The 22,619-nt window shown below is 38.0% G+C and overlaps 1 protein-coding gene across 1 annotated transcript in view; it reads right to left on the bottom strand.

The window, feature by feature from the left end:
• NF1 (neurofibromin 1) overlaps positions 1-22,180 on the bottom strand; it is a 273,599-nt gene extending 251,419 nt beyond the window's left edge. Inside the window, exon 1 of the mRNA XM_012648327.1 lies at positions 21,734-22,180. Within this exon, the coding sequence (XP_012503781.1) occupies positions 21,734-21,793 (60 nt within the window). The 5' untranslated portion in view covers positions 21,794-22,180. The remainder of the gene's footprint in view (positions 1-21,733) is intronic.
• Between the last annotated feature and the right edge of the window lie 439 nt (positions 22,181-22,619).

Genomic DNA, 22,619 nt, shown 5'->3' with positions numbered 1-22,619 from the left:
CGTGGCGTCAGCCTAGCTCACAGCAACCTCAAACTCCTGGGCTCAAGCAATCCTCCTGCCTCAGCCTCCCGAGTAGCTGGGACTACAGGCATGTGCCACCATGCTTTTAGTTGTCCAGATCATTTCTTTCTATTTTTTAGTAGAGACGGGGTCTCGCTCTTGCTCAGGCTGGTCTCGAACTCCTGATCTTGAGCGATCCGCCCGCCTTGGCCTCCCAGAGTGCTAGGATTACAGGCGTGAGCCACCGCACCCAGCCACAAATTGTAAATTTTAATAAATTGAAAATTGCAGAAGAAAAGTCAGCACTGTCAGTGAAGATTCCCATACAGGCTTCACCTCCTTCATGGGATTGAGAAAACAATTTTTAAACACAAAGATTCTATGTGCTAGTTGTAACATTGCATTTATAACAGTTCAAGCACCTGACACTGTGCTAAGTTTATAACTTAATTTAGTTCAAGCCAGAAGTTTCAGCTATCCAGTCATGTACTAATGGCCAGGTTACTTATCAGGCTGAATGAAAGAGAATTTCATTCATAAAAAAAAAGATGCAGATCAAAATAAACTTGGAATCATAATGAAGAGGGGAGAGCCAACAGAAGAAATTTAGCTTCCTTTAGCTTCCAGGCTTATGCCTGGAAGTCCTCCTGACTTCACACAGACATGACCCACTAGTCTATTTTTAACCATTTCTTCCCCGTGCCAAAATGACTCCACTATAGTCAATCAGGGGAAAAAAATATATCTTCCGCTGATATTACAACACATACATTTTACATAATACATTCATCTTCAATTTATCTGAAAACTTATATGCAAATGAATTACAGAGATGGAAATGTTCTTTGGGTCCATAAGGAAACAACAATTTACGAAAACAAGGCAGATGCAATTAGATATTTGAGCCAACAGTACCCCTTTCAAGCAAAATAAAACAATGTGATGCCTATTTCAATGGCAAGACTGCATCTAAAGCAGCTGAGGGATTTGTTTGGTGTAGGATGAAAAAGCATCTTTAGAGATTCAACAGGAAATACCCAACTTCAAAATAACTTTTGGGATCACAACCCATTTGTAAGTCCATTATGGAATAATTCAAAATTTTTCCCTGAAGAAATAAGAAATCTGTCATTCACAACTTCTTCCTCTCCTCAACTAACCCTTACACACTTTAGCTGCCTCCTGTACTCCTTACCCCTCTGTGAAGCCTTCCAATTTCATCTCCTACACATCTAAACATCTAATTCATCCCCTGAATTCCCACCACCAGTGCCCTACTTCAGAGCATCATCCCTATTACAGTAATTTTTTAATTATCCTTCTTGCCTTTAATATTGTTCTCTCAAATCCATCCTTCATATCTCTACCAGGAAACACTCTTCAAAACATGTGAGCATGCTACCACCTGCTTAAATCTCTCCAATGGCTCCCTGTCACCCACAGAATAAAGTTAAAACTCTTTCATTCATTCAACAGTTGATAGCCTATTATGACTTTTCCCAGCAGGAACTGTGCTAGGCCTAGGGATATTAATGGGGTACCATTAAAAAACTTGCATCTTTCAGACCCAGAATGATTTCTGTAAGATGTAAAAGTCAAAATAAATTCTTTCTAGAAAAAAAAATTTTCAGCATCTGGACTGCAGTTGAAATCTCCTCTATTTTAAAAAAGCCTATGACATATTTTGAGGATCCAATGTAATTTGTGATTATTTCAAAACAAAAGTTAAAGTAAAAATTCCTTCAACTTCTAGGTTGAAAAATTCTTTTAGAAATTTTTATGCTTACGACACAACATACAGCATTAAGACCATAAAACACTGTATATAAATAGTGCATTCACCTCATTTAACCTAGTAAAAAACAACCACATATTAGTTTAATATGCATACCATATTTGAAAGGCATAATTTAATTTCTCTGTAATTCAACCCTTATCACTTGTCAGGCTGCACCTAAGTCCTAATTCACAAATGCTGAGGTTTAAACTATATTTTAGCATTTTTCCAAGACTTCAAAAACAAATTCCAAAGAATGCCTAAAAATACGTATGATTTGGTTAGAACAGGATATGAACGGTAAACAAAAGACAGTCTACAATCTGGTAAGACCAGTTATATGACAAATACTTATCTTTAAGAGCAAGGAAGATCTTATTTCATATATTCATTCATTCAACAAATACTTACTGAGTCCCTTCTCTGTGCAAATCACCATTCTAAACACAAAAAATATAACAGTGAAAAAAAATACTCACCCTCATGGAACATATATTTAATAGAGACTATAGTTAACAAAAATGGTTTCAGAGTTCTAAAAATAAGATTTTCTAACTGTATTAAGCAATAAGTTTTTTAGACATGGTCATGTTGTTTTGATAGGGCTTTGAAAGGGAAGTCTTAAAATTTTCACTTATTCATTTTCAAATCTTTCAAGATTTCCTCTATGCTTAGGCAGGTAGGTTAGGTAGGTCCTAGTTAGGTTAGGCATACTCTTATCTGAACTATTTATATTATGCCTCTGAAACACATACACTACTGCACAGATAAAAATTGCCAACTCTGGTAATAAAAAAAAAAAGCTAAGTTCTTTAATTCATCCAATCCCTATTTAGCCTTTTCCCTATAACTTTCAATAAAATTAAATGGTTATTACCTGAATTTGGTAAACTATGACAAATGTTAAAGTATACCAAGTCAATCTATATATCTTGAAACAAATTGCAGCCTAAAAAGTTTTCAACCATATAATCCATAACAATGGATATCTACCAAGTGGATTTCAACAAAATTTAACTCACTGGTAGAGGTACTAATAATAAATCCACCTAAATAAGGTCTACAGTTCAAAACTCACCAGTTTACAGTTACTCCAAGGTTTCTAGATATACAATATAGCTTTAAAAAATCTACAATTTACTAAAAACTTTTCTTGGTCAGATAATTATTACCTATTTTTTTAATGAGAAAATAAAATGTTTACAATGTATTAATGATAGTAGATAGTAACATAGTTTAATAAAACAGAAAGAAAACAAAGCCTATACTGTATACACATATACATACATAATGGAAGGGGCAAGAATTTGTGCTCACTGGAATAGACATATTCTGGATATGACTGTGTCTTCCCTGCCTGCAATGCTTCTGCTAACACCACCATCAAGGTCTTGGGAAACACTGTTCACGATCAAGGTATACTGCTCAACATTACTTCTGATCAAGGAACTCATTTCACAGCCAAAGTGCAGAAATGGGCTATGGGCCTTGGAATTCACTGATCTTACCATATACTCCATTACCTGGAAGCAGCTGGTCTAACAGAGTGGGCTGATGAAGTCTCAGTTACAATGCTAATTGGAAGATCAAATCCTCAAAAATGGCGGAGAGGAGGTGTTCTATCTCACAGGCTGCACTAAATGCAGCCAATATACAACATTGTTTTCCCCATAGCCAGAATACATGAGCCTGAGAATCAAAGGGTAGAAGTAGAAGTGGTTCTTGTCACTATTAGCCCTAAAAACCCCATTAACAGAAGTTTTGCTTCCAGTACCTACAACTTTGATATCTGCTGGTTTAGAGGCCTTGGTTCCCAAGGAAGGAATGATTCCACCAGGTTCTACTGAATTGGAAGTGGAAACCGCCTCATGATCATTGCCTCCAAGCCACTAACTCAGGGTTTCTCAACCTTGGCACTATTGACATTTTTGGACTGGATAATTCTCTGCTACCAGGGCTGTCCTGTGCATTGTAGGATGCTTGGTAGCATCCCTAGTCTCTACCTACTAGATGCCAGTGGCACTCCCTCCCAAAGTTGTAACAATTAAAAATCTCTCCAGACATTGCCAAATGTCCTCTGGAAGGCAAAAGTGCCCCCAGTTAAGAACCACTGCACTATATCAACAGTCAAAGAAGGGGGTTACTCTATTAGCTGATGTAATCATCCTAATTACCAAGGAGACACTGGATTATGGCAAAATAAGGGGGACAGGGAGGAGTATGTTTGGAACCTTGAGAATTCTCTGAAATTTGCTCTAAACTTACATGTGTAAGAGCAAAAAATTTAATGGAAAACTACAGCCACTCACACACACATGAAACAGAACTACTGAGGATTCATATTATTTACTAATGAAGGTTTGGGTTACCCCACCAGCTGAGTTCCTGAATAAGGGCAAAGGAAACATGGAATGGGCAGTAGAAGAAAGTACTTATATATGAAATACAATCTTTTAATCAGTTACAGAAGCAAGGTCTACAGCAGCTGTACTATTTTCTTCCTTATGATAGGGATAAGAGGAGTGAGTGTATAAACCAATTTCTTCTCTCTTTTCCTAAATGTTACACAATCTTTATCAGTAAAGGTTAACTTTACAACTTAGTTTAGGTAACAGGATATTCAGATATGAATTTGAGGTATAATTAACACAGCTTAGAAATGAATAGTGTGGGCCGGGCGTGGTGGCTCACGCCTGTAATCTAGCACTCTGGGAGGCCGAAGCGGGTGGATGGCTCAAGGTCAGGAGTTCAAGACCAGCCTGAGCAAGAGCGAGACCCCGCCTCTACTAAAAAATAGAAAGAAATGATCTGGACAACTAAAAACACATATATAGAAAAAATTAGCCAGGCATGGTGTCTCATGCCTGTAGTCCCAGCTACTCGGGAGGCTGAGGCAGGAGGATTGCTTGAGCCCAGGAGTTTGAGGTTGCTGTGAGCTAGGCTGACGCCACGGCACTCACTCTAGCCCAGGCAACAGAGTGAGACTCTGTCTCAAAAAAAAAAAAAAAAAGAAATGAATAGTGTGAATGTCACCCAGAAATGGATACAATGAATATTGGGACTTTGCTCCTCGCTTTGGGAAGAGGGTAAGGGGACATCTTCACTTCTACAAATAACATTTTTTTGTCTTCTTAGGGAAAAGTTTAGAGTGTTTTTCTTCTTGTACAGAAGATGACATATCTGTATAAAGGCATGTATAGCTGCTGAGTAGCCAAAGGGACAGACTGTGCCAATTACTAAACTGTTGTCTCTCATTTTCAAACCCATCCTTCTATCCTTCGTTTTCTGATAGTGGGCCTACTGTGCAAACTATATTTCTCCTTTGTCAGCTGGCTGTTTCTTAAGGTTTCTTAAGTGGATACTAAAGAGATACTGAAAGACTAGAAGAGGGACAAAGGACTTGATCCTTCCTATTTGCTTCTTGCTCCTGTCAACATCACCCCAGCTGAATTTTTCTATACAGTTTAATAATATGAAGATGACTTACATTTATTCCAGCTTCTAGAGGTCAAGCAGAAAACTAAACTGTCAAATATTTTTTAGCTGACTTCTATGAGGTACGATCAAAATTTTCCTTAAAAAATCTATGGCCTATCTAAAAAACAAGATCAATAAACAAAATCTATACATTAGCAACAACCAGAAATTGAAACTAAAAAACAATGTCTGTTAAAATGGCAATCCTCCCAAAACTGATCTATAGATTCAACACAATCCCTATCAAAACAGGCTTTTTTACAGAAATTTACAAGCCAATCCTAAGCCATACAAGTATATACAAAAGATCTAGACTAGCCAAAACAATTCTCAGAAAGAACAAAGTTGGAGAACTTACACTACCTGACTTCATATTTTACTACAAAGCTACAATAATCAAGACTACTATGGGTACTGGCATAACAATAGGCACACAGCACAAGTATAAAAACTAACAAAAAATGAGTCATAGACCTAGTGCAAAACCTAAAACAGTAAAATTTCTATAAGAAAAATAGGAGAAATGTTTGTGACCTTACATTAGACAAAGGTATCTTAGATAAACCAGTAAGACGGTCCATTTTTTTAAAAAACTGATCAATCTGACTTCAGAAAAGTTAATAACGTCTGCATTTGAAAGAATTTGAGAACAAAAAAACAAGCCAAAAACTGGGAGAAAATATTTGCAAATCACATTATCTGATAAAGGACTTGTATTCCATATATATTACCAATTCTCAAAACAATAATAAAACCCAATTTTTTAAAAATGGGCAAAAAGATTCAAACATACATTTCACCGATGGAAATATTCAGATCGTAAATAAGTTCATGAAAAGATGCTCATTATCATTAGGGAAATGCAAATCAAAACCATGATGAAATGCCATTTCACACCCACTATGGTGGCTAGACTTAAAAAAAAAGAAAAAAAGAAAAGAAAACAAGTGTTGATAAGGATGTGGAGCAACTGGAACTCTCATATACCACTGTAAAATGGTACAATCACTTTGGAAAACAGCTTGGCAGCCTCTTAAAAAGTTACAGGATGTACTACCTGTAACATAACATATGTACACCTACCATGTAACCTAGCCATTTCTACTTATTTACTCAAGAGAAATTAAAACATGTCCAAAGTCATGTACATGAATCTTAGAGGTAACTATTTGTAACGGCTAAAATTGGCATTGTCTCCAGTTATCCATCAATAGGTGAATGGATAAACAATGTATAACACATCCATTGAGACAAAAACAGCTCAATGGTTGCCTAGGGATGGGAAGGTGGGAGAAACAGATTATAAGGCGGCTAAAGGAAACTTTTGTGAGTAATATATGTTCATTATCTTGACTGTGGTGATGGAATCACAGACTTATATGTATATCAAATCTCACCAAATTTAAATATGTGCAGTTTATTTATTGTATGGTAATTTTACCTTAATATATAAGCTGCAGAAATTCTATTATTATGGAAGAACAAAAAGCGATCAAGTTCCTAAAAACAGGAAAAAAAAAGGCAATTATTCTTATACATTTACTCATATACTTACCCAATTGGGTGCTCTTCATTATTTTCCACAGTTTTGTACATCAACTTGAGACATATTCCTTCTGCCTAAAAAACTTCCTTTAGCAATCTTAAAGTGCATGTCTGCTGGTAATAAATTCTCCCAGCTTTTGTTTGTCTAAAAATGTCTTTATTTCACCTTCACATCTGAAGGATGTTTCTGCTGGGAATAGAACTCTAGTGTGGCAGTTTTTTTCCAACACTTTAAAAATGTCTTTCCGTTATTTCCGAGTTTTCAAAGCTGTGTTTAAAAGTCAGCCATCAGATATTATATTGTTCCTTAGAAAGCAATGCTTTTTTTTTTTCCTTCTGTCCGCTTTTAAGCGTTTCTCTTTGTTTCTAGTTTTCAATAGTTAAATTAAGATATGCCTAAGTGTTGTTTTCTTTGCATTTCTCTTGCTTGGGGTTTGCTAACCTACTTGAATCTATGGGTTGATGTCTTTCATCAGTTTTGGAAAATATTTTACTATTATCTCTCAAACTTCCACACTAATCTCTCTTCTCTACTTCTGAGTCTCCAATTACACATTAGACTTTTTACTAGTGTTCCACATTGTCTCTTAGGCTGTGTTCTACTTTTTTTCCTCCTAGGTTTTCATTTGGATATTTTCTACTGACCTATCTACATGTTCTCTAGTCTTGCCTCTTGCTGTGTAATCTGCTCTTAAACCCATCAAATGAATAATTTCATATTAATTATAATTAATTCATTGTAGAGTGTTTGTGTGGTAATAGTGAGGAGGATTTTGTTTTGTCTTGCTTTGTTTTTTAATGTGCCAGGCTCTGAGAATACGGCAGTGAACAAAACAGACATAGTCCCTGCTCTCATGGAACTAAAATAGTATATACTCAACTGACTTCTTTTTTTGTTTTTTTTCAGAACAGTGAAGAGTTGGACAAGGGGTGGAATGAAGTCCTAGAGAGTCCTGCACCAAAGTCTTCTAATTAATCCATAAATGAAACACCTTAAGCAACCAATATTATGTTTTTTATTCCTAGAATGTCCATTTGGTTTCTTTCTATGGATTACAATTCTCTATGGAAATTCTCATCCATTTTGCCCATCTTTTCCTCTATTTTCTTTAGTATATTATGGTTAATTTAAAGTCCTTGTCTAGGCTGGGCATGATGGGTCACGTCTGTAATCCTAGCACTCTCGCAGGCCAAGGCGGGAGGATCACTTGAAGTCAGGAGTTCGAGACCAGCCTGAGCAAGAGCAAGACCCCGTCTCTACTAAAAACAAAAATAAATTAGACGGGCAACTAAAAATAGGAAAAAAATTAGCCAGGCGTGGTAGCACGCGCCTGTAGTCCCAGCTATTTGGGAGGCTGAGGCAGGATTGCTTGAGCCCAGGAATTTGAGGTTACTGCGAGCTAGGCTAACACCAAAGCACTCTAGCCTGGGTGACAAAGTAAGACTCTGTCTCAAAAAATAATAAAATAAATAAAGTCCTTGTCTGCTAACTTCAATTTTCTGAGTCTGCTTCTATAGTTTCTTTTTTCTTCTTGAATATGTATCACATTTTTCTACCTTTTCGTATCTCTAGAAATTGTTAATTGTATGCTAGTTATTGCAAATGAAAGAACCTTAGAAACTCCAGAATATAATTTCCCAGTGAGAGTTCTCTATTTCCTCTATTAGACAAAGGGGATAAGAGAGTCTGATCATCTCAATCCAAACAGGAATTTAACTGGGCCAGGCCTATGCAGTTTTATAAAGACTCAGTTCACTTCCGGTTCATCTTTTTTCTTCAGTTTGTGGCCAGAATCAGCAAATGTCAGCAGTCCTCTGCTCAGCTCCAAGGGTCTCCTCTGTCTCTGGAATTTTAACTCATCTAGTCCTTATTACTTTCATAGCTCTCCAGTATTTTTTACAATACAGATTATTAAAGTTCATCCAGTTCTGGTTGTTTTTTTTTTAACTTGTTGCAGTGGTATAGATGACTGTATTATGACCTACTAAATACTACCCAGAAGTCAAATTCTGCCTGCATATCATACAACAATGTTATTTAACATTTAACAGTTTTATATCAAAATGACCTGGGGAAATTTTTAAAACTACCATCCATTGTCCACACCTCTAGAACTCAAATGATTAATGGAGCCAGGAAATCTGTACTTTTAACAAGAGTCTTAAGTGATCTGGTAAAGCTGGCATTTCTAAAGAAACTAACGTGCCTACACCAGTTGTTCCTCTCCCCTCCACCAAAGCTCAGTATTTATAAGGACATTTAAGAAAGAATATGCACTATACACAATGGAAAAATTGATAGAAGAGCAATTAAAAGTTCAGGATAACTAGAGACTTTAAAAAAATATTAGGACCCTAGCACTCTGGGAGGCCAAGGCGGGCAGATCGTTTGAGCTCAGGAGTTCAAGACCAGCCTGAGCAAGAGCGAGACCCCGTCTCTACTAAAAATGGAAAGAAATTAATCAGATAACTAAAACTATATAGAAAAAATTAGCCGGGCATGGTGGACTTGGGAGGCTGAGGCAGTAGGATTGCTTGAGCCCAGGAGTTTGAGGTTGCTGTGAGCTAGGCTGACGCCACGGCACTCACTCTAGCCTGGGCAACAGAGTGAGACTCTGCCTCAAAAAAAAAAAAAAAAAAAAAAAAATTAGGATCAAGAAGATGAGGAAGGAAGGACAGGAACCGCTAGAGTCCACAGTATAATACTCACAGGTGATTAAAAGCAGAACTATTCAACTTGATTTTACTTATAATTATTCTAGCAGAAAGCAAAATGATTTTCAAATTTGAAAAAGAACATATGGAGAGTCATCAGAACTCTTAGATAAGGAATGCACAGCCCATCTACCTGCTTTATCTGAATTCAAGTCTACATGAATTAATCCAAAGGTAGAGATGAAAACTTGGAAATGTGATAAGGGAAATGCTGTCAGTCAACTTTGGGAAGTCACAAAAAATAGAAAGGAACCAGACTGACAATGAGAAAATGCTGCTGCAATTATCAAAATGCAGCAGTGGGTAAAGATGAAAAGGTGATTTTAGTACTATGGACTTAATTTAATGTCGACATACAGATAATTCTAAGACTGATTATTATGTAGATGACCTGTTAGCACTTATACAGGGAAGCAGCATTTACTAATGAGATCTTCCTTGTGTAAAGCATTTTTGCTTTCCAGTTTAGAGTTTAAAAAGTACCCTCACACATACTACCTCATATCTCTTTTTATTTGAGACAAGGTCTTGCTCTGTCACCCGCGCTAGAACACAGTGGCATGATCATAGCTCACTACAACCTCAAACACCTGGGCTCAAGCAATCCTCCTGCCTCTGTCTCCCGATTAGATGGGATTTACAGGCATATGCCACCATGCCCAGCTAATTTTTCTATTTTTTGTAAAGGCGTGGCATCGCTATGTTGCTCAGGCTGGAGTTGAACTCCTGACGTTAAGCAGTCCTCCCGTCTCAGCCTCCCAAAGTGCTGGGATTACAGGCATGAGCCACTGCACTGGCCTTACCTCATATCTTTGATTCTCACAGATCCCTACAAAAAAGGGCAGGTAGCATTTATGTCCCCTTCACAACCTGCATATTCTTCAACATATTAGGAATTTACAGCTCAGACAGCTTGACTTTCTCAAGTTAACTCACTCTAGTAGAAAATCAGGACTCAATGTCAAATTTTTTGATTACTAATTGAGTTCTGTTTTTATATCACAAGCTCCTTAAAGTCAGCATGAGTTAAGAATAAGTCATGCTGAAATGATATATGGGATTACTTCAAAATAACAGAGAGGTAGTAAGCAGGAAATGGGTAAGAATATGGTTGAGACAGACTGAGTAGAATCTGGGTAATGAATACACGGGGATTAATTTATAATCATCTCTCTACTTTTATGTTTGAAACTTTTCCTAATAAAACTTTAAACACACACGCACACACACAAACACCAATTAACATTTTTGATAGGTTTACCCTGCATTGGTAATCAGATGACTACCAAAAATATAGTGTATCTGAAGCTTGGTATTTTTAAGCCATTTTTTTTTATTTAAGTTCCATATAATACCCTTGTATACAATATTGAGAGAAGAGATGAAAAATGGTATGCCTTAGTACTGACCACCATTGTGCCAAAAGGAAAACAGCTAGCATGGTGAAATGCCTTGGAAACACATCCTTTGAGAAATGGTTGAAGAATAAGTGAAATTTTTCTGGGGAGGAGAGGGGAAATCCAGGGAATACTTAAAATGTCTTCAAATGTTTTTAAAGTAAAGGGACAAACGTATTCTGTCAAGCTATAGAGAGTAGAATTAGAAACAATGAATAGGAGATGCAGGAAGGTCAAATTCTAAATTTTTCTACCCCCTCTTCCTTAAGGCTCATGACTCACGAGTACTCACTAACAAACCTTGTCACAGTCACCTACCAATTTTCTAGATATTTTTCCTTCATTTAAAAAAAAAAAAAGCTGGCTCCTGGCAGTTTCTCCTCTACCCTACATCTATGATCATCCAGGTATCATCTAGGTTAGGGCTGCCTTGAAAACTCTAAAAATCACAGACCTGTTAAGGAGATGTGGGCAATTCATGGTTCCCTCTCATCTAGACAGTGCTAAAGGTACAGTAACAAGTTCTTGTACTTTAATCATCATCATATTGTATTTACCTCATTCAGACCCTACTCTTTTTTTTTTCTTTTTTTTGAGACAGAGTCTCACTCTGTTGCCCTAGCTAGAGTGAATGCCGTGGCATCAGCCTAGCTCACAGCAACCTCAAACTACTGGGCTCAAGTGATCCTTCTGCCTCAGCCTCCCGAGTAGCTGGGACTACAGGCATGTGCCATCACGCCCGGCTAAGTTTTTTCTATATATTTTTCTATATATTTTTAGTTGGCCGATTAATTTCTTTCTAATTTTTAGTAGAGGCGGGGTCTCGCTCTTGCTCAGGCTGGTCTCGAACTCCTGAGCTCAAACAATCCGCCCGCCTCGGCCTCCCAGAGTGCTAGGATTACAGGCATGAGCCACCGCGCCCTACTCTTATGCTAACCTTACACTGCTACAAATTGAGATTTTAATATATACATATTATTTTTTCTTAAGAGACAGGGTCTTGCTCTGTAGTACAGGCAGAGTGCAGTGGTGGGATCATAGCTCACTGTAACCTTTACCTCCAAGGCTCAAGAGATCCTCCCACCTCAGCCTCCCAAGTAGCCAGGACCACAGGCACATGCCACTACATCAAGCTAATTTTTTTAAATTATTTTTTGTACAGACAGGGTCTCACTATGTTGCCCAGGCTGGTGTCAAACTCCTGGCATCAACTGATCCTCCTGCCTTCGGCTCCCAAAGTGCTGGGATTACAGGCAAGAGCCACCTCACCTGGCCATATTTCTTACCTAGACACAGTCTAGTCACATTTTATATTTTTAGATAACATTTATTTACTTTGTTATTATTTTTCTGATTATAAAAATACATGTTCAGTGTAGAAAATTCAAAATTTTAAAAATATTAGGAAAAAGGGCTGGGCATGGTGGCTTATGCCTGTAATCCTAGCATGCTGGAAGGCCAAGGTGGGAGGATTGCTTGTGGTCAGGAGTTTGAGACCAGCCTGAGCAAGAGTGAGATCCCATCTTCTACTAAAAACAGAAAAAATTAGCCAGGCATGGTGGCACATGCCTGTAGTCCCAGCTACTTGGGAGGCTGAGGCGGGAGGATTCCTTGAGCCCAGGAGCTGGAGGTTGCAGTGAGCTCTGATGACACCACAGCACTCTACCGTGGGCGACAGAGTAAGACTCTGTTTCAAAAAAAGGGGAAAAAATTAAAATTACATATAATCCCTTAAAATTTTAAATAATGTAAAAGAAAATGTAATTATATGGAAAGTGCTCACATTATATTAAAAGAAGAGATTATACAACAATGTATCTCATTCAACTCCAACAACCTAACACTACTAACATTTATTGAGCTCCTGTTGTGCCAGAAACTGTGCCACACAAGTGTTACATATATTTCCTTATTTAAAGCTCACAACTACCTCTATGAAATAGGTGCTATTATTGACCCTATTTTACAAGTAAAAAAACTGAAGCTTGAAGAAGTCACTTGGCCAAGGGCTAATAAACAATAGGAGAGAGCAGAAATTCAAACCCAGGTGGTCTAATTTGAAAATCAGCACACGTAATCACATATACCAAAATTTTAACAATGGTTCTCATTGGTTGTTTATTTTTTATGATTTTACTGCATATTCCGTATTTCTAGAATATGAATTACTACTTTGTTTTTTAATATCCAAGTAGAGGTTAGACAATCATCTGTCCGGGCTATTGCATAAGTAGTACTTAAATAATCTCAGACACCTTCTGACTAGGGATCTGTGAACTATTCAATTAGTGACTAAAATTATATTTTCAGTCAGAGGACTGGCTAAAATAAAAAATCAATATATTGTAAGAATTGTAAAAGTTTTGAACTGCCAGATTACATTCTCCTCTTTTACAGATGACAAAACAGCCTGAGAATTCAGGAGATTTACACAATACCACAAAGATAGTTGTGTCAGGGAAAAAACCAGAGCTCAGGTCTTCACTGATCTTGGTTGTAAACATTTGACCAAAACAAAACCTACTACCTCTCCCATTCTCCAGAAAAATCCACTTATCAGAGGCCAAAACTGAAACATAACAGGAAATACAAATGCTTCTCTTTTTTTCCTCCCTCAATTACCCAAAAGAAGAAACTGGCCTGGAACCTAAAGTCACAACATTTTCCCAGCCCCAAGATGGTAAGGAAATAAAAGGCATTGGTACAAACTGGAGAGGAGAAAAGATACTCTAAAAGACAAGATGAAAGATCTGAGAGTTGTTACAGGTTAAAAGAAAAACTGAAAAAGTAGCTATAATAAGTTAAAAGAAAACACCCAGGAATCTTATAGGAGAAGGCATTCAAATATTATCAGAGTTAAAAAGGTTGCCTCAAATTTAATCAAACTCCAAGAAAATGTTTTAAGAGTATGAAAACCAACTTTATAAAACTGGACTGTGCTTTGCCAAGATAAAAGAATGAAATATATAATTTCATATTTATAACTGTATGTATACTCCTATTGGTAGTCTCACAAATTCCATTCTCACCTTAAGAATTCAACTTTCCTCACCTAAAAATCTAGAGTACAAAATAGTATTACAAAACTAAATAAAAAGGAACAATGTTATAACTTCTAGCAGCCAGGAAGCTTTGGAAAGTTGATAAGGAGAATGATACATAATGAAATCAAGGGTATGTTTAAAACTTACGTCTATTTCTAACATATAACCAACCTAAAATGATTGATACTCTAATATGAACAAAAAAGGTAAAATGTAACATATCATCTTTGAAGCAATAGATCCCTCATTTTACATATTTGTGCTGTTTACAAAATTAAGACTTTTATATAGCTCTATTTATTGAAAAGTTACTGATTTAACAATTAAGATAGCCACGCTCTAGTTTAAACTCTGTGAATTACATATCACATGATTATGAACACATTGCTTTGCCTCTTTATTTTTTCTCGTGCAGAGAAAAAATCATCAAACTATAAAGAAGGAATAGAAAAAAATACTGCACAGATGGTAACACATTTTATGCCTATTTATAGCTTCCTTTCATCTAAAATATTCATACCTGAGACATTAAACAAACCTATGATGTGAGTAGGACAGGTTATCATCCCCATTTTACAGATGAAAATGTAGAAAACTGATGATCAGAGAGGGTAAGTGACTTGCCCAAGGCCACACTGGAAGTTTCACAGTCAAGAGCTTTTTCTTTTATTATATAGTATGCTGCCCTCACAAATTCGAAGTGGTAGGTTTTTTCTCATGCCCAAATTACTATGAAGACTACCCAAGAAAATCTGTCAACAATTAAACAGAAAAGGGTCATTTGAGATTATTATGAGACATAACTACCCAAAAGCATTAACTGGGCATAAAATTATGATTAAAAATAAGTTAAATAAAAGTCCTTAAAAGCAAGTTTCTAAAAGTCCTACTATTTACTATATTTACTTCATGCCTCTTGCACTAGATATACCACCCTGCAAGGGATGGTGGGATAGTGGAGTGGAGAAAGGCTTTCATCAGGAAAAGTTAAGTAAGTTCTCTGAAATTCAACAGGGCAAGACACTCAAAGGTATAAAATATAAATAAGGGCAGGCAACAGCTTGTAGGCTGTAGCAGCAATCCTAAACCAAACCAAAAGAGTGCCAGACTGTGGTTTAAAGAAATTTTGCAATCTAGAAGTTTGCACCTCAAACTTCTAGTTACTGCTACTGCAAAGTAATTAGTACCATTTATCATAAGAGTATATAAAATTTTAGAACATAACTCTAATTCTTCATTATAATAGGATGGAACTTCGTATTAGCTTGGGGCTTTCTTCTTTCAGCAGCAACTCTTTCTTTTGATGGTACAGTCAATGGCTCAAAAGCCACTCAGTTATATTTGAAGAATATAAACATATATCACAAGCATACACATTTAAAGTGGTCAAATATACAGTCTGATGCACCCACTTTAAGAGACTTTAGTGAGAGTACTATCAATATCAATGATAATTTATATTCTATAATGTTAAAATTTTCTTCAGCACAACCTCTAAGAGTGCTCTGGTTGACTGAAGGCTCTACCCACATAGTTAGATACAGAAATTTGCAAGCTGTTGAAACTTTAAATTTAATTCATAGTCACACAATGTAAGACTTTTCTATTCTTCAAGGTCAAAAGAAATTTTGTCTTATCTTTCCCTCCCACCTCCAGGAAAATGGGGTATTCTAATAGATGTCAGATGAAACGAGCCAACGCTTTTATAAACACAAGTCAATCCTCTGCAAAGAAATAGCTTAAGATGCCCATATTCTGCTTCGGTATTGATTCTAAGCCTTTTAACAGTTTAAAGTGACCACAAACGTCCCCTTCTACTTCTATAGAACAATCTCCTCCTTAAATTTCCTTTAAAAAAAAAAAAAAAAAAAAGCCTTCCTACACCTGTTTCTTGTCATATATATAGATATATAAAATTAATAATATATACATACACACACACCTCCAATGAAGAATAGACTGAGGCCTAAGAAACACATGTACAAAATACATTTTTAATTAATAAACTGCTTATCCCTAAAAGCATGCTGTTTCATGAAACAATATAGAGTCTACACAGAACCCCATAACATCAAATTTGAAGGTTAAAACAAAAATGCCCCATAGCCAACTGAGTAATTTCAAGAAAAAAAATATAAAAATAAGGTATGCTTATTACTGTATCACTAAACTTCCGTTTAAGGACAAAATTCTCCATGTTAAACACATTTTTTATAAAGCAGATTTAAGAAAAGAATCTAATTTCCTAACAATCAAAAAAATCAAATAAAGATAGTGTAAAAACTGGATATTTAAAATAAAATGTAACAACATTGCTGGCCCAATTTAGCAATCACAGCACCTTATGACATTTTACTATACTTCCTAATTAGATGATAAAGAAAGATCAAACGCATGATATGTTACAGAAGGATGCTATCAGTACCCTAAGTATTTGTTAATAAATGCTAAAGTAAAGTATATATTGGCCAAGGTACATACAAGGGAATGTCCAGAGACTAGTCATTCTCTCTTATTTGGTGAAAACATAATAATCAGTAAGCTGTAAAGAAAATGAATAAGTCTTATATTTGAATAATTTCAGACTTTTCAAAGTGCTTCACATTCATTATCCTATTAGACCACCGCAAAAATTTCTCTGTGTAGAACTTTGTCATTAACAGTAACTGATAAATCCAAGATTACAAAGGTAGTTAATCAGATCTGAAACCTGATTCAAAAAACATGTTTACTCTATGGGAGGAAATATAAATATAAGTTCCTCCTTTAAGGTCACTTTTTTTTTTAACCCATTGCTGGTTAAAATATCACTTAACTTATAAAACCTAGGCTATTACAAACATGGAAGTAAAAGACAGTTATTTACATTTACAACAAAGCCAAAATTACCACTGTTTAGCCAGTCTACCCTTCAACCAGGAATCATATGAAAAACATTCCATCAATGATGTTCTGTGTGCTTGTAACTGTGCCAGGCACTGGAGTGAGCACAAGAGAATTCTTATGCAGCTTCTTGCTTTTCAGAAAGTTTACACTCTATTTGATAAAAAGACAAGAGAAAAGAAAACAAAGCTAAGCTGTGTTCAACCAACACTCCTAAGGTAAGAAACCTTACAGTGTGGTTCTATAAAACCTCAGGTGACAAGGATACCAAGAAGATAGCAGTGAGTTTAGTCTAAAAAGATCTCAGGGAAGAAACAAATTTTGAGCTGGACATTGAAGAATGGACAGGAATTAGAAAAGCACAAAGGAGAAATTAAAGCATTCAAACAGGGACCAACATAAACAAAGGTCAAGAAGCAAGAATGAAGCATGATATATACAGAAGAGACTGGGCCCACTTGCCTGGAACATAGACGCATGCTGAGGCATAATGAGAAATAGCTTGGTAAATTAGGTGGGGTAAACTCCCAATAGACTGTCGTGTGTCAGAACTATTAAAACATTAAAATCATTTAATATTTAAATTTGAAAGAATTTTAAAGACTTTCTAGTCAATTCTTTTTCAACAGATGGGGAAATCTAGGATGTATAAGAGCTAATGGCTAGCATAGGGACAGAGCCAATGAACAGCAAAACAGAACTGAGACCACTGTTTAGGAACTCCAATTCAGTGACAGGCAGCATGGTATAACAGAGAAGGCACATGTGTTCAAGGATCAGTGAGAACATCAATATAGTATAAGGACCCGCAAACATACATACAAGAAAGTATTGTGTCTTGGGAACTAGAAGAGACTGGTTCCAGGGGTAGTGGAACATCACAGTGGCTTTACAATTGAACAAAGACCACTAGGTTTTGCCAGAAGGAATCATTTTCAAGAATGCAGCAATCCAGGAGGAAATCAGAGGCAGAAGCTAATTTTCAGAGTAATAAAGGAAACAGCAGAGGCAGCGGGTGTCTGGCAACAAAAGGAAAAAAAGGATTGGTCCACAGACAGAAAGTGCAGGACCAAGTAAATGTTTGATTTAGAAGAGAAAGGAAATCTAAGTAAGTTTGAAGGTAAAAAGGAAGACGCTCATGTAAAGACTAAATCAGATCCTAGACAAGATGGGGAGTGGAAGGGGGTGCAGAGACTTAATTGAGGACCAGCTGGAGGAAATTTTTTAAAAATATGAGTTCTAAAATAAAGCATAAGCATTATTTCTCACTCACCATAAAATATCCCTCACCACAAAAGAGTATTCATTTTCAACTTATTATAAGGCCTTACAAAAATTGCGGACCAGGTTTTAAGAATGAGCCTAGGAGATTTTTTTAAAAATCCAAAATAGCTTCAAAGTTTTACAAATCTAACTACTTAGCCAATTAGCATACGGTTTGCAACTCCAAAGACATTTACCAATCATTTTATACTGTGAATTTTACACCACATATTCAAAGGATATTCCAAATTAACATTCGATGTATAAGAATAACCAATAGGGTATTACAAATTTTAAAAATCAGTTTATGATATAACATGTTCTTTAAAATGTTATTTTTTTGGCTTTTATATACTGCTTTTGCTTGACCAGATATGGAAAATATAATTGCTTTAAATGAACATATTTACAACATACCGTTTGGGGTGACTTTTCTATTTCTTTTTTTTTTAAAAAAAATTTCAAATATCCATACTTTCCCCTTACTTCCTTTCAGAAATAAAGCTCTACAGGGACTGGTGGGGTAACAGAGCTAAGTGACATACGCAAGAAGGCTCTAACTTGTTAAGAAACTGGACTAATGAACCGCAAGTTAAAGGTACACACCTAAAATCTGCCAGTTTCAATTTAGAAACTTTCTATTTGGCATCATAAAGGCAAGTTAAGGAGAGGCACAAGATGTAACTGATACATTCAGCTTTCTGGCTGTCCACTTTTGCAACTGTCATCTCCCTAATCAAGGAAGGGATTATTTCTAAAATTGGTAACACTCATTGAACTTAGGTCATAAATTTTAGGTTTAGGTACAATATCAGCAGGTTATAGAAATTTTATTTTACCCATAAGGATTTGAGCTCAAAACGTCAAGATGGAATGCTACCACTTCTTTTAACTGGGTCTACTGCGCTAAGTTGCTAAGCAATATCCGTCAGAGTTCAATATGTCTATAATTGGCAGTGGCTAGTAATGCATTTCTTCTTTAATCACATCAAATATTAGAAGTCCAACCAAAACATCAATTCAATCATAAACACAGTTGCCATCTTTACACATGCACATGGTCCCTGGGGACTGAAGTGGTTGAACAGGCACACATCTTAGTTATAATAAAAGGGAAAGGCTCAACTCCCTCTATCCCCAGTAAAACAAAGTATAGACATGATCTTCAAAATTGAAAACTTTTCTAAGGAGTTGAAACACTTAAGATTCTTATACAAATGTCTCTCAGTACATGCAGGGATTTTTCTCTCCTCAAAAAAAATTGTAAACTGTTCTAATTATATTTAATGGATTATTAAAACAAATTCTATGGGATACTTAGGAAAAGTATTCCCCTGATAGTCCAGCATTTACTACTTTTCATACTGAGGCTCTTGTTATTAGGTCTGCTATGTCACTTAACCTCTCCATGCTCCACTAAAAATAGACATTTCCAACCTTAAGATGAACTCTAATTTGAATTAAACATTACTTCTATAATAAATTAACCTATATAAGTACTTTATGTTCAACGCTAAAAACCCTTACCCTTCTGCATCTCAAAGTCAGTGGACTTTAACCTTGTGAAAGAAAAATGTGAGGAATAATTTGTCCTATGTATCCTTCTCTTAATTACAATGTAAGGAATGTATTAAAATGCTGTTTTAAACACTTATGTCCTTAATTATTAACAGATGGTGGTAGTGGGTTTGATTCCACAATGTACATAACAAAGCAAACAACAAAGCCGAAGGTCTTTTAACAGTGGGGAAGGAAGAAGAAATATGTTCCTGAATTACTGGGCATATTATCAGAATCATTCCTCTTTTAAAATTTAGAGAACTATCTTTTTCTGATATGGTAAACAAGCCTAGAGATGAACAGGTAAGAAGTGAAGAAATAAAATTTAAAAATAACTGGAAAGTTTTTTTTTAATTTTTAAAAATTGGGAAGAATCGTGGCATGAATCCTTCAAATTCCTATGTCCAGATTATGCTGTCCACAAGGTTTACCTGTGGAGTTCTTCTATGTGCCTTTTAACTCCTTTTTTTAAATTACCCAGAGAAAGTCTTTTCTATCAAGTTTTAAATCTAATGCTATATCAATAATGCAATCTACTATATGCAGTAACATTTTACTTCATCCGATGGATTAATAGTACAGTTGGTTTAGATGCCTTTTGGTCTAGAAACAGAAGGATGGATGAAACAACTCCTTTAAGTCTCTGACAGTTTCATAATTCTATTTTATCTATATAAGCTTCTTCTAACTTCCTCTGCCTATTCCCAAATAAGTTTCAGGCAATCTGAAACACTTTGAGTCCTGTAAGGAAATGTGTATGGATCAAATAAAAGTGGAACCCTTCCCCCATCCCTTCAGCTCCCATAATCAGTTTTACGATTATATCCAATAAACAAAATAGATTGACTTAATCTTTAAACAATTCTCTCATCACAGGAAGCCCATGGTAGAACTGCAGCTGCAAAAAACATCCCTTTAAACCAATCCCAACTACCTACGGCAATACAAAGTTAAACTAATTCCCATTGACAAAAGGCTATGTGTGCATTCATTCTGATCAGCCCCAGGATTTATTGTGTAAAACTCAGGGGATAAAAAGTCACCTCCCCAAGCTATGAAGCTTTTTTTCCATCCCAAATATTCTCAATGAAAGTTCTCTTGTCAAGCAGGAGGAGAGTCAAAAACAACAAACACTAGGAGAATTATCGGCTCCAGAACCACATCCCAGCTGTCTTTCCTTTCTGTTGTCAATGGCTCAGATGCAGTTTCCCACTTTCCTTTCACCATTCTCCCCCTACTCCTCAAGATTCTCACTCAAAAATACAATATTTACATCCTCAGACCGATGGCAAGAAAAGGGGGGGATGCAATTATCAAGGACGGAAAAAAGGGGGAAATATTTGAGAACCGAGGTTTCCACTGCAATAGCAATGAAAACGGCAGTCTGTGTCATCGGAATATGGGGGGACATCTGTGTGGGGCATCAAAAAGATGTGCAGTGTGTGTGTGTGCACTTGAGCTCTTGGGGCAGGCTGAGACCGTGGAGCAAAAAGTAAGAAAACCTGTGCTTTCCCTGCTTTCTTCTACTCTTCCCCCTCCAAGAGAGGAAGCTGAAGAAACTGGGGGAGGGGCAGAATGTTACCGTTCTCCTATTGGGGGTACACAAGACGGGCCTTAGGGTTCCTTCAGTTACTCGCGTCCAGTTAGGAGAGTCACGGAGGGAAGAGGAAGAGGGAACCCCTAAATGTTAACCCACCTCTGTTCAAAAACAGAAAAAAGGAACGGGGTAATGATTAAATCCAGATGGAGCGCCCCTGAAAGCGCCCCAGGTCACTCATCCCTATTAGGAGGCGGAAGGGCTGGGATAAAGGGGATGGAGGGTCGGAGGGGCTGGTCAGGGACAAGGCCCCACCCCCCCAACTTAAGAGAGAAGGGGAGCCCTAGCTCCCAGCCGTCCTCTCCTTCCCCGCACCTCCCCCCTTGGCCATCCCCACTTATCCCCCCTTCCCTTCCTTTCCTTTCCTCCAGAGCCTTAGGCAGCCGCGGGGGAGGCGGCCGCTCCTTCCTCCCCTCACCCACTCCGTCCCCACCCCCACTCCGCTCCCACCTCCCGCCCGCCACAGGCCCGTTACCTGCTCGTCGAAGCGGCAGACCACGGCCTGGACCCATTCCACCGGCCTGTGCGCGGCCATGTCCTCCCCGCGGCCGGGGGGCGGCGGAGGAAAGGGTCGGCCGGCGCCCTGGGCCGAGAAGAGGGCGGGGAGCGGGGGCTGAGGTGAGGGAAGAGGAGACGAGAGGGTCTGAGGAGTGCAGGCTCCGAACGTTCCCACGGGGGTGGGGATGAGGGGTCAGCGCCGAGCCGGGAGGGGGAGAGGGGAAGGGGGCGTTGGCAAGGAGGCTGGGGGGAGGGGGGCGGGGGAAGGGGGACCCGGGGGAGGGGAGGGGGGCCTCCTGGTCGCTCTCCCCACTAGCGCCGTCTCCCCACAGCCATCACAGTCCGAGACGCCGCCATGACACCCCACCGGAAGTGGGATCCTTTCCACGGCCCGGGGAGAGGGAGAGCGAGCGAGCTAGAGATTGAGAGCGCGGCTGGGAAAGAGGAGGGGGAAGCGAGAGGGAAGGGGGCCTGCCGCGCATGCGCCCGCGCCGGCCGGTTTCATTAATGAAAAAGCGAGCCCTCCTGGAGGTGACGTCACCTAACTCCTCGGGGCCGGGAGGCGCGCGTTTCCGCGCCTCCGGGCTCACCTAGACTGGCGCTGGGCACAGCCCGCCAGAGTGGAAGCTGACCCCGGTACATCCGCTCCCATCCCCACCGCCACCTCGGGCTGCCCTTCCCCCGCCGGCCTCCGGGCTTGGATAGCTCAGAGTTGGAAGTTAGGGCGCCCTGGGGCTAGCATTTCTCCCAGCGCGTAGATCTCCGCCACTTATCTCCCGGGGAGGCTGTGCTCAGCCCCTCTCTGCCTTAAGTTCTCACAAAAATAAGGCACACGATCTCAGATTTCCTGGTCCTTTGTAGCT

Source organism: Propithecus coquereli, unplaced genomic scaffold (assembly GCF_000956105.1).
Source record: "Propithecus coquereli isolate 6110/MARCELLA unplaced genomic scaffold, Pcoq_1.0 Scaffold281, whole genome shotgun sequence".
NCBI classification, from domain to species: Eukaryota; Metazoa; Chordata; class Mammalia; order Primates; family Indriidae; genus Propithecus; species Propithecus coquereli.
The sequence above is the reverse complement of the archived record's forward strand: the minus strand, read 5'-3'. Positions and strand labels throughout refer to the sequence as shown.